General features: G+C 31.0%; 1 protein-coding gene across 1 annotated transcript; it reads right to left on the bottom strand.

The window, feature by feature from the left end:
• Positions 1-2,188: 2,188 nt before the first annotated feature.
• On the bottom strand, positions 2,189-3,077 carry LOC107890869 (zinc-finger homeodomain protein 9). The gene has a single exon (XM_016815453.2). It carries the CDS (start codon positions 2,863-2,865, stop codon positions 2,338-2,340), a length of 528 nt encoding a protein of 175 aa, XP_016670942.2. The 5' UTR covers positions 2,866-3,077; the 3' UTR covers positions 2,189-2,337.
• Between the last annotated feature and the right edge of the window lie 8,510 nt (positions 3,078-11,587).

Below are 11,587 nucleotides of genomic sequence, written 5' to 3'. Positions count from 1 at the left end.
TTCTCTTTTCCACTGTATAATTTCTTGAAGCTGCATTTATGTTGTAGTTGAGTGCAGCTGACATAGTCTTAGTAAGTTGTGGTAAAATATTGTTTATGGCAGAGATGTTCACGTGCTGGTCTTGAAAGGTCAAAATATAACAAGGGGTTGGGGAATATGTTGGCACTTCGGCTGGCATCTAGGGCTGGCAAAGGGAAGGCCATTGGGAGAGGGAGATATGCTCTTCCAATACCAAATCATATGAGATGTCAAAAATTTCCTCTCCCTTAAATGATTATTTTATTTCTCAATATTTACACCATCTTATGAATCAAGATTCCAAATATATTAAAACATGTAGGGTTCATTTGGTCTGGAGGAGTAGAAGGCATTTTTTAAATCAAGAGTAGTATTGGGTTATTGTTGATTATAATAGATTTTGTAGAGATAAGATAATTAACAAATTTGTTGCGATCATCTTTCAATAACAGATTAAAATTATTTCAATTCAACAGTAATAAAAGACTTAAGCCTGATAATTGTGTATATATAGGTTGGAATTTTCACCCAATGTTTGGTTTTAATATTGGAATGGTACAAAATTAACTTTCTAAACTGACTTTTGTCCTTATATTTATTAAACTGCAGTTTATAGTTGTATGAATTTAGGGTTAGATACGAAGTTGGAAACCAAAATATGAAATAAAGTTGAGTTGATTAAAAAGAAGCAAAAAAATGCCATCACCCTCCTAAATTATTATGGGTCGTACGCTTGAATGAAGATGGAGAAATGTAAAAGGAATAAACATAGAAATTAAAGATGTACTAAACCCCCAAACCTTACACTATTTTATTTTCATTTTTATATATTATTTGGCCTAAACCGGAATTCGTCAACTTACATTAAATGTTTTAGATGCGTGTGTTAATTCACATCTAATAATAAAATTAGTACTTAATTTTATATTATATATATATATTTGTAACTTTTATAAAAATATTAAAACATTCAAAATTTTAACAAATATATATAAACATTTGTATTCTTAACAAATAAAATTTTCCAACAACACTTTAACATTAAAACTGATGGCTGATGATTTATATTTCTCCTAGATAGGAGACCTTGTAAATAATTTGCAGTGTTAAAACATCAGTTTTGATCAGTCTTACCTATAGTTGTCAAGTCAGACCAGCTTTTGCAATAATGTTATTTTACTGTTTCAGTGTTTTCTAATTTAGTCAATCGATTGCTCCAGAACTGCATTCTCATGAATAACATCTTTTTGCTCCCCCTTTTGTCTTTTTATTGCATTGCATAATTTCAACATTTCTTGCTCACGAACTGAATGGCGAGGCTGATGCTGAAGCCAACTTGGCTGTCAAACTTGCTGGTGAGGTTTGGTTTTAACCATTTTGGTATTTATCATAATCAATTAAATATTGGATGTTTATGAGATATTTCCAACCCTTGCAGAAGGTCAAATCCAGGAGGAGTTGTTATAGAATATATTTATTTATAAAACACTTCTTGGGTAGGTGCAGAATTTTGCATTCAAACCCTAAAAGTTGGTGTTATTGTTGGCCTTCAACCTCAGCTCTGCAAAAGAACAATGCAAATACCATTTTAAGTTTTGTTTGTGGCAGAGGATTGTTAACGGCGTATCAAATTCAAATGGCATAAATTTTGGTTTTATTATAAAGCCTTATTCTACACATTGTTGTGGGAACCTAAGATCATTTACAGTGAAGGGAAGGGAGTGAGTTCCTTTTTGAGAAATCCATTAAGGTCTAGATTTACCATTCTTGAGTGTTATTTTGGGTCCCTCTTCACCAGTCTAAGTTTCCATCTTATCCCCATACAGAAAGATTAGGGTGTAATTGGGTGAAATTGTTCAGGCTTGAACCCGATGGCATACATTTAAACAAATGTGTTTAATTCCGTAGAAAATGTTCTTGGAAGATTTTAATTATTTTTATAAAAGTTTTTAGGATAAAATTGATAAAAAAATATAAAAATTGAGAATTAAATTTGTTATTAAATTAATTTATTCATAATTGAGTAACAAGCGTCCGGGTGATATATTTGTTTTATTCAACTTTCATTGGTTCTGTTATGGTTTTAACATAAGGAGAGGGCCGGAGGGAGCATCCGGCTGATAAACAATCGGCGATCTTTACGAAGAAACATAGAATTTGGACATAGGTATGTTTCAGCCTCTGACCGAAAAGTAAGAATTCATTGGCATTGTGTTATTCTTTAGGGTCTACATCTTGGGAAATGTGCATGCTAACATATTATAAGTTTTGAGAAAACAAAGAAGCCTGAGAGCGTACATAAAAACATGACGGATTTGTCTATGGGGTTGTAAGAGAAGATGCATTGCAGGTAGACACAGAGGAAGCAGTGGAAGTGTTCTTGTGGTTATGCATCCAAACCTTGAACACTTGCCTACTCACCCCTATTCCTCTACAAAATTTATCAACTTGGTCTTCCTCGTCTCTCCTTTGCAGCCTCCACCCCAGTTTTTCAGCAAACTCCAACATCTTCTCCTTCTGCTCCGCCGTGAACTTTGTCCGAAACCGCTTTTTTCCGCTTCTGGCTCCCGCCTCGGTTGAGTACTCCAGCAGGACGGGTGGTCTTCCTCCGTCATCTCCATAATCAACCCGCTCTACCGGATCCCCTCGACTCCTGCTGTTGCTATTGCAATAGCTGACTTTGCGGTGGAAATTGCGGTGGCAACCGCATGCAGCGCATTGTAGGGTAGAAAAAGAGGAGTGGTCAAGCGTGAACTCCCCGCAGCCGTCGGTGGCGTAGCTGCCAAGGCTGGCTGCATGGTTTCTCAAGCACTCCCTGTAAAGATCACTTGGGTACTCTTTCTCCATCTCTCACACACACTATCTCCTTGTAATCGCAGCTTCTGCTTTATCTCTCTCTCTATATACAAATAGATATGAAACAACCATATAAACATTGGTTGGAAATGGGACGGGAGGTTTGCCTAGCTAGGCAGCCTATTTACATGGTTTTGTGACCCTTAAATTTTTTATTTTGTAATTTTTGGTTAAATTAATATTAAAATTATAAAAAAAAAGAATCGAATCAAATTACTAAAATTAACAATGTCTACAATATTCGAGTTGTGCGATACTACACCTTTTAATCTACAAATAAAAATAGAGAAAAAGGAAAAGAAATCACTGCTGACATAGTAGACACTCAAGGACGCCATGGAAACTACAAAATCAAACGTGCTAAAAGATAAAAGATATGAAGATTTTGACAGCAACTTTTGGATATAATTGCTTTGCTTAACCATGGAGTTATAAATCATTTTAGTCATACTCATTTTTTAAATTGAAAATATTATCTAAATAAATAACAATGTATGCTTAGAATAAGTAATATTTCGTCCAAATAGAAAAAAAAGATAATTTATTTAAGCCATACATTCATTTCTTTGATCACAACCCAACATTCATTTTCATATACCACAAAAAATTTTCATTTCAGGCAGACACAAAATTCCTTACCTTTGTTAAAAAATGACTGCTCGAATCAAACAACCAGATTTTGAGCTTCATTTCCACATATAGAATCAATATATATAATGAGCATTCTTGAATATGGGAATTGCATGCATGATCTAATCCATCACCATGAAGTGGGCCACCTTTTATTTTATTAATTAAGTTGGTATCATTTTGTCTATCCTACCTACAAAACCTCTGCCTGTTATATATATATATCAATTAAATATTTTAATCACTTGAAAGGGTGTCTTGAATCATCCATCCAATCACAACAGGGATGGTAAGAAATAGTAAGGCATGGGAGATTGTCGTGATACATGAACATTGTCTCAACATACAACAAGGCATTTCTCTTTCAAATTTATGCGTTAATAATGATTATAGTTGAAAGATGTCAAAAGCTTTGGATTTGGAATCCCTTAGCAGCAAAATACAGCAAATATCATAGTTTTTCAAGACCTAAATAAATCAGTTGAAAGCTGTGATGGCCCGTGAATGGTATGGGGGTTTCTCCTCAATAATTGACATGGGGAATAGTGAAAACATATATATTTATTTTTGGTGTATATATTAAAAATTATTTTTTTTTAAATGTAAGACTGAATTTTATCTAAGACATCAAGGTTTTTTCTTGATCAAATCTTTCCCTTTTCTCTTATTAAAATAAATACAGCTAATTAAATATTTTTAACATGTGGTATTATATAATTCATTCCGAATAGAAAAAACACCAAATAAACTAAAAAGAGAATAAAAGAACAAAAAATCAAAACAGAAACAGTTTTGGTGGGGATAATTTCATACCGGAACCTTTTTATAGTTTGCTGTCTGGATTCATACATTTGTAGTTTTATGTGAAATGACGCAAGAGCTGAAATTTTGGCCACTAAATAGGGTTTTAATTCGGGTTAATATGAAACGAAGATGTAATAGAAAAAGGTATAATTATGGCCTGAAATGGAGGTGGGGAAACGAGGAACAGCAGAGATGGGTGTTTTTTTGCTGGTTTCAGTTGATGTGTCGGAAAATTGGCATTTAGCATTTGGGAACATCGTTTTGTTGCACTCATCACCAGCATTGTCTTGTCACTGTATATTTGTTTCTCACCTCGGGCTCGTGGTTTCCTTTTAACGTACAATCATACCTGAGACCTATGTTTGATTCATTCCTTTTACTTTTATTTTTTATTTTTTTATTTCAATGTATTTTCATTAAAAAAAATCTGTAAAATGGAATTTATTTCAGTCAATATTTTGGGAATTTATACTTGGCATTTTACGTGTAAAGCATGTTGAGGGCATTGCACATAGAGAATGGAAAAGGGTGAGTTCCCAGTTGCAGTGTTGTAGGCAAACTTAGTTTAGGACAAATTTAAAAATGTTTTAAGCACATATATTGCTAATTAAGGTTATTAAAAATGTTAAAAGTGGATCAAAATACTAAAACAACATGTGGGGCGGTTCCTTCAATATCTCATCGGTACTGGGCTTCATGCATGCATCTAACCTAAAGTAGTTCAAATTAAACGTGATAAACTTGGGAGAAATATTCCTTCAATTAACAACGATGCTTGGAACAATGTCAAAGTGAGATGTTGTTGACTGGGAAACAGGGATGCCTACTAGATTCTTTCTAACCTGGGGCCTGGGGCACAATGATATCAACACTGTCTGATTCACTTCACTTATGGCTTCGCTGGAAAATTCATTTTGCATCTATACTATTTACATACCTGTCACTGCATTTCTATAATTTTAATCCTTAAACTGGGAGAATAATCACAGTCAAGCACCATTTTGATTTTGTGAGATACAACCAGCAAAGATGGCCTCACTCATCTTCACCACCTTCTTTGGAATATACTAGGTACATCATCAAGGCTGACAAACAAAAATATGGTTTTGGAAATACACTATTGCTAATTTCCATGTAAAAAAAAAATATACCATTACGATTAGTCACTAAATTACGGGAAAATTTTTATTTTGGTCACTTAACTAAAAAAAATTTACAATTTGATCATTAAATTTAATTTTTTTTTGTCACCCGATTGTTAAATGACATTTTTTTAATTGATATAATAATAATTTTAGTCCTAAATTTTTATACTTTTTGTCGATTTGACCTTTATTTTATATAGTGATAAAGATTAAAATTCCATTTAAAAATTTATAAAATTATAAAAACTAAAATTAAAATAAAAGTAAATAAAAATATAAAAAATAGACAAAGTGGGAGAATGTTTATAAATCCTCCCAAATTTCTAATGGTTAGTTTACCAAAAAAAGAAAGAAAAGAAAAGAAAAAGTTAGCCCAACAAGCCCACTTCACAGGCCCTCAGCTTTGGGCTCAATTCCACCAACTTCTAGTTAACTCCAAGTCCTTCATGGATTTTTCTTCTTCTATTTTCTTATCTATGTATTTATATATGTGCACCATTTTTAAGAAAAAAAATAAAGGGATTTATGAGAAAATTAAAAATTATTAAACCAAAATTATTATTTAATCAACAAATTTATTAAAATTTTCAACCAATAAATATGTAAATTTAATCAACAAATTTATGTATTTTTAAAATATGTTATAATCGTAAAAGTATTGCATGGGTTTTAAACATTAAAAATTGAAATGTATAATTAAGTGATCAGTTACATTCAATTCAATAAAAGCCATTAATTATAAAGAATATTCAAATATGTCACAAAAGTGTAATTACGAACAATTATACCTATCAATTATTATGTGATTTTTAAAAAAAAGTTAGCTGGCAATTTTATTTCATTTTAGGAAAGATAAACTAAACAAATACACAACCTGCCATGTCCACTAAAAATGATAAAGTAACTTGATAGAAGCCATTAAAACAAAATAGAAAATTAAAAGCATTTCTCAAGATTGAAACAAAATTAAAACCATCTCTTTCCTCAACCAATCCTCCAACTAAATTCCATCACCAACAAACAAACTGAAACGCCTCTCTTCGATTCTTCATATAAAAGAAAATAATTACTTTAATCAATCAGGAAAAGAGAACCATTTTTAATAAAGTTGTCGTGCCAAGTTTTTCTCTTTGAAAAAAAAATTAATAAACAATTTTCACTCTAAAAAAGAGTGTTTTTATTTTTTTTATTTTTTTTCTAATTTGTTATTAAATCAATAAAACAATTCCTTAATATATAAGCGGGGATAGAGTTGTGAATCTCCCGCTAATAATGTTACTAAAATTACATCCAATATAGTAATTAATAAATAATGAAATAAAAAGAGATATGTTTAGGCTTTAACTTATTTAAATTCGATATTTCCTTAAAAAAAAAAGTAAGCAAGATATACTATGATTCTTCAAAAATATTTCACTATAAAATCTTATTATCAAATGTAATCTCAGAAATTATATGTAAATAGTCTAAAAAAATCATAAAAATAATTAAAATAATCAGATCAGAACATGCCAACAAATAAACAATTACATTGCATCCAATTGAATTAACGTAGTTTATGGAAATCTAAACCGAGGATTGTCAATAATTTGATTCTTGGTTCACGTGTGTAGAAAAAGAATTAGAAGCGTAATCTCATTCTTCTACGAGTAGACATTGTATCCCAAAGTAAGAAAACTATCCAAGACAAGGACCTTACCCTACAACTATTTAACTTGATTGCATTAGTCCACTCCCAAATCCTTCTACTAAAATACAACACCAACGTCACCAATATAAAGTTTCAATCAAGCATCAGTTGCCCCATTCATTCTTTTTAATAATATAGAGTTTTTTTTGCATTTATTTACATGTTTTTACAGCTTTCGTAAAATGAAGGCTACAACACTGTTGCACACTTTCTTTTATAAAGCAAAGTACTTATTGATCTTTTAGATTTGGTGCTTTGACTTTTGGACTTTGCCCAAGCAAACTTCTCTTTTTGGATTTAAAAAGTGTAAGCCCCCCCTCCCCCCCCAACTCACTCACATGGTTTGTTTCATGACCCATCGCTATTCTACTTTGAGGGGAAATTTCTAAGGGTTGGGTTGTGGATCAAAACGAAAGGGCCCCAACTTCCCATTTAATGATTAGGGTTTGTTAAGGATAACCTTTTAATTTCTCATCAATCCATTAGCTCCTTCATATATAAATAAAAGAATAACAAAACCAGTTGTTGTCAGGTGATGGAAAGCCCTACATAGGTTATATCCTTAATACTCTTGCTAGTGTGTTACATGTTGCCACTTAATACTTTTTTACTCTCCCACGTTAAAGGTTTGCAAAATTTGACGGTTTGAATCCACTTACAAACCATATGCAGGATAGTAGTACCATGTTTGAAGGCTGGAGGCAGGCACATGGAGAGTAAAAGGGTCATCATCTTCCAGAAAAGAAAAAAAGGTGATGAAAAAGGAAAAAGGAAAGAACAATATCCACGCTCCTTGTCTGCCAGTAGATACATAATTGTCCTTTTAAGTAACTCATTATTTCCTTTTTTTTTTTTTTTGGTTTAAATCTTTATATCACTCCAGAAGAATTCAATTTTGAAGATATAATGCTGGGATTTTATGTCTGTCTCTACCTGAGACTTTGGCTTTATCTCTTGTTTAATTGGCTTCTTCTATTTCCACTTACAAAACACTCTGGGTGGATGAAATTTCAGACAAATTTCTTGCCATCTTGTATTAAAATATCCACAATTCTTGGTTCACATAAGTAAATGAACCATTATATACAAGTCTCTTTGGCTGGGTGGTCGTCCTGACACACTAGAAAGTAGAAAAGAAAAAGATATATCGCCCGACTTGTAACTTCTCAAGGGAGTCAAGACCAGAATATCACTTTTCCTTTCAACAACTTTGATATCTATAATTACTTTTAAATTTTAATATAGATATTCATAAAAGTAAAGTAGATTTAGATAATGATATTTGAAGATTCATATTTGGATTCATAATATCTGAATCCGCAAAAAATTTGTATTAAATATGAGAGTTTGTCGAATTTATCTGTTAATTGCATCTTCATTTGCAACTGACCTTAGTAATTGAAGAGTAACAATTAGAGATGGACACAAAAGTTGGCAATGCAATTGAGGCCCTGCCTAAAGAGTAATCAATTATCGATCTGCTGTACAAGATATGTGATTTAAGTTCAATTCACTCACTAAGCTATAACCTCACCTATATACATTAAATAGATCACTTTACCTACAAAGACTTTCCATTTGAAAACTTAGTTCCAAACTGGACATAAAAAATAGTTTGCTTATAATGAATTGGGATAAATCTCAAAATTATGTATGAATTTTGGTTTAATGTGCAATTCTTACTAATTGTTATATGTTTATATATTACATACACAAATATTTATATTTATACAATATAAAAATAAAATAATGTATTTATTTCTTTAAATGTATATGGTTGAATCAAAATTAAAATTTCATACATAGATTTGAATCATAATCAAAGTTTCATTTGTATGATAGCACTAAATCAAAATTTTGTATAATTTTAAGATTTATCCCTAATAAATTTGCACTAAAAAATGTTCCTCGCAATGAACAATCAAATGCTTTCAATCTCTCGTACAATAACAAACCTTCTCTTAAATGGACATATAATGAGTGGTTGAATCTTCAATAAATGTATACTTTAACCCGGCCCCCTTATTGTGCTTGATTGATCTTCAATAAGAAAACAAGTATCTTTTAAAAATATCATAATCTCTTCAATAATGAGCTATCTTGCATATGGCACATGCAATTAGAACAAACAATCTCTCCTTTCTCATTTTTAATATAGGACATGGACTCTTATTCAACACTTTTTTTTATTTTAATTACGTATTAATTAAAATGTTAATATTATTATCGAACACATCTTAAAAATTAAACAGTAAAAATTTTCAATAGTTGATCGAGGACACTATTTTAGTTTAATTTTAATTAGAGATTATATTATTCTTAAAGAAATTGATTTATCTAGATATTTCTGAAATAAATATTTTTAATTAATTTAATTGGAGATAAAAAGTGAGATGAATTTAACATTTGCTATAATATAGTGAATGTATCAGTAAAATATATGTTTTTAATTCACTTTGTAAAAGATATAGATAAATAAATAAGTTTGAAAAATGTAAAAGTTGATGCAAACCTTAAAAATGATTTACCACCAATAGGTTATTGACAGTCGTGGATATATTCTGGTGGGAAGTGGGCATGTAAATTTATTATATTCCACTAGCGCACACGTTGTTTCTACATAAACTGGACCCATTTGCTACCTCCATCATTTGATAAATGATTTTGACAACAATAATTTACTTTTTTTCTTTTAAAATTTGTATTTTTGGAATTTGAATTTATTACCTACGGGGCAGTATAAAGCAATTACTTTTTCTGGAGGATATACGAAGCTGAGGAAAGGAATCTTCTTCTTTCGGTTAAAATCGAATTTATTTAATTAAGTCGGAAGTTAATTAATAAATTTTTAAAATTTTAATTATCAATTAATTCAGTTTAAAATTAAGTAATTAATCGAATTAACTGAAATAAATAGTATATATTATGTATAACATATTTTTTATATCAGCAATATATTTTATCAAAGATTATTCTTAATTTTATATATTATATATAATATATATTTTAACTATTAAAAAATGAATAACAGCAATGTATTTTTTATATATTTTATAATTATTTTAATCAAAAGATAAAAAACATATAAATTTTAGTTAATTTAATTAATTAATCGAATTAATCGAAATATTTTAATTCAATTAATATACTTGAAAATTTTTCAATTGGATTAACTATTAAAACTTTTTACAAATTCAATTTGATTAATAACCAAATTGTATATTTCAGCAGTCGTAAAGGGTAAACATGTTTGGATTGGATGTGTTGGTAATTGTGGGTAGTATTATTCCCTAAATTTGGCTTTAGTTACATAATACAGTTAATTTAAAAGGGTAATTGTAGAGCACAGATATGGAGTAAGATGGTTGTGACAGTGAAGAAAGGGGTTGAATGGCAACTGCAAAAATGGAAAATGGGAGTGCTTATTATTATTATCCTGTACAACAACAGAACCGAGGGCCCTGATTCCGATGAGAAAGGTAATGAGTGAATGAAGTTTGTTTGGGTGTTTGAGAGCTACGACTGAGTCTGCCATTAATCCATACAGCTCACCTCTTGCACTGAAAAACATGGCGTTTTTTGCATTTAAGTGCGCACAGCAGGTGAAAAAGGGACCATCTCATTCCCCCTTCCTCCTCCTCCTCTTATGCCCTCTGCACCGTCCGTCGGAATCGCTTCTTCTGCCCATTATACCCTTCACTTCATATCTTTAATTTTTCGTTAATTCAAGGAATTCTTTTAATTATATATCACCTGTCTTTGATATTATTATAATACTTACTATTACCGATCTATAATTTGAATAGGTCTGGACCAGATTCTATAGTTAAACTTGTAGATCGAGTTCGCATAATATTAAGTATTCGTAGGAGGGGTAATTACACTCTCTTGTGAGATCACACTTGGAATTGCGCATGAATTACATAAATACGTGTTAAATTTAAAATAATGTCGTATATTTATATGATATAATTACTGTTCATTTATGTGATATTTTAGAACAGAAACATTTTTTTTAGAAGAGATTTAACCTTCAATCCAAAAAATTGAGATTAATGGTTTTCTAAGCTCACTACAGACCACCATTGGAGCAAATTTCCCATTTTTTTGTTAGATGATACTTGAACAAGCTTGGAAAGTCCAGGTAAACCTCAGCAATGCAATGTACTAAAAATGGCGTCCACCGTAACAGACCCATGGTCGAACTGAAAAGAATGGGTCAGTTTCCACAAAGCATATGTCTTAATAAAAAGAGCATTGAATCCTATTTTCCTCCATAATTGTTGTTGACATACTCTTCTTCCCCAAGTTCATTACCATTCATCTTTGTGCTTGCCCAACCTAAAGGGGTTAATAATTTATCCTTGAGCCGCGACACCCTATTCACCAGAGAATCCATCACCATGTCCCCACAATTACAGAATTTTGTTAATAAAATAGAGTT

Source organism: Gossypium hirsutum, chromosome A09 (assembly GCF_007990345.1).
Source record: "Gossypium hirsutum isolate 1008001.06 chromosome A09, Gossypium_hirsutum_v2.1, whole genome shotgun sequence".
Taxonomy (NCBI): Eukaryota; Viridiplantae; Streptophyta; class Magnoliopsida; order Malvales; family Malvaceae; genus Gossypium; species Gossypium hirsutum.
This window is presented reverse-complemented; position numbering and strand designations above follow the sequence as displayed.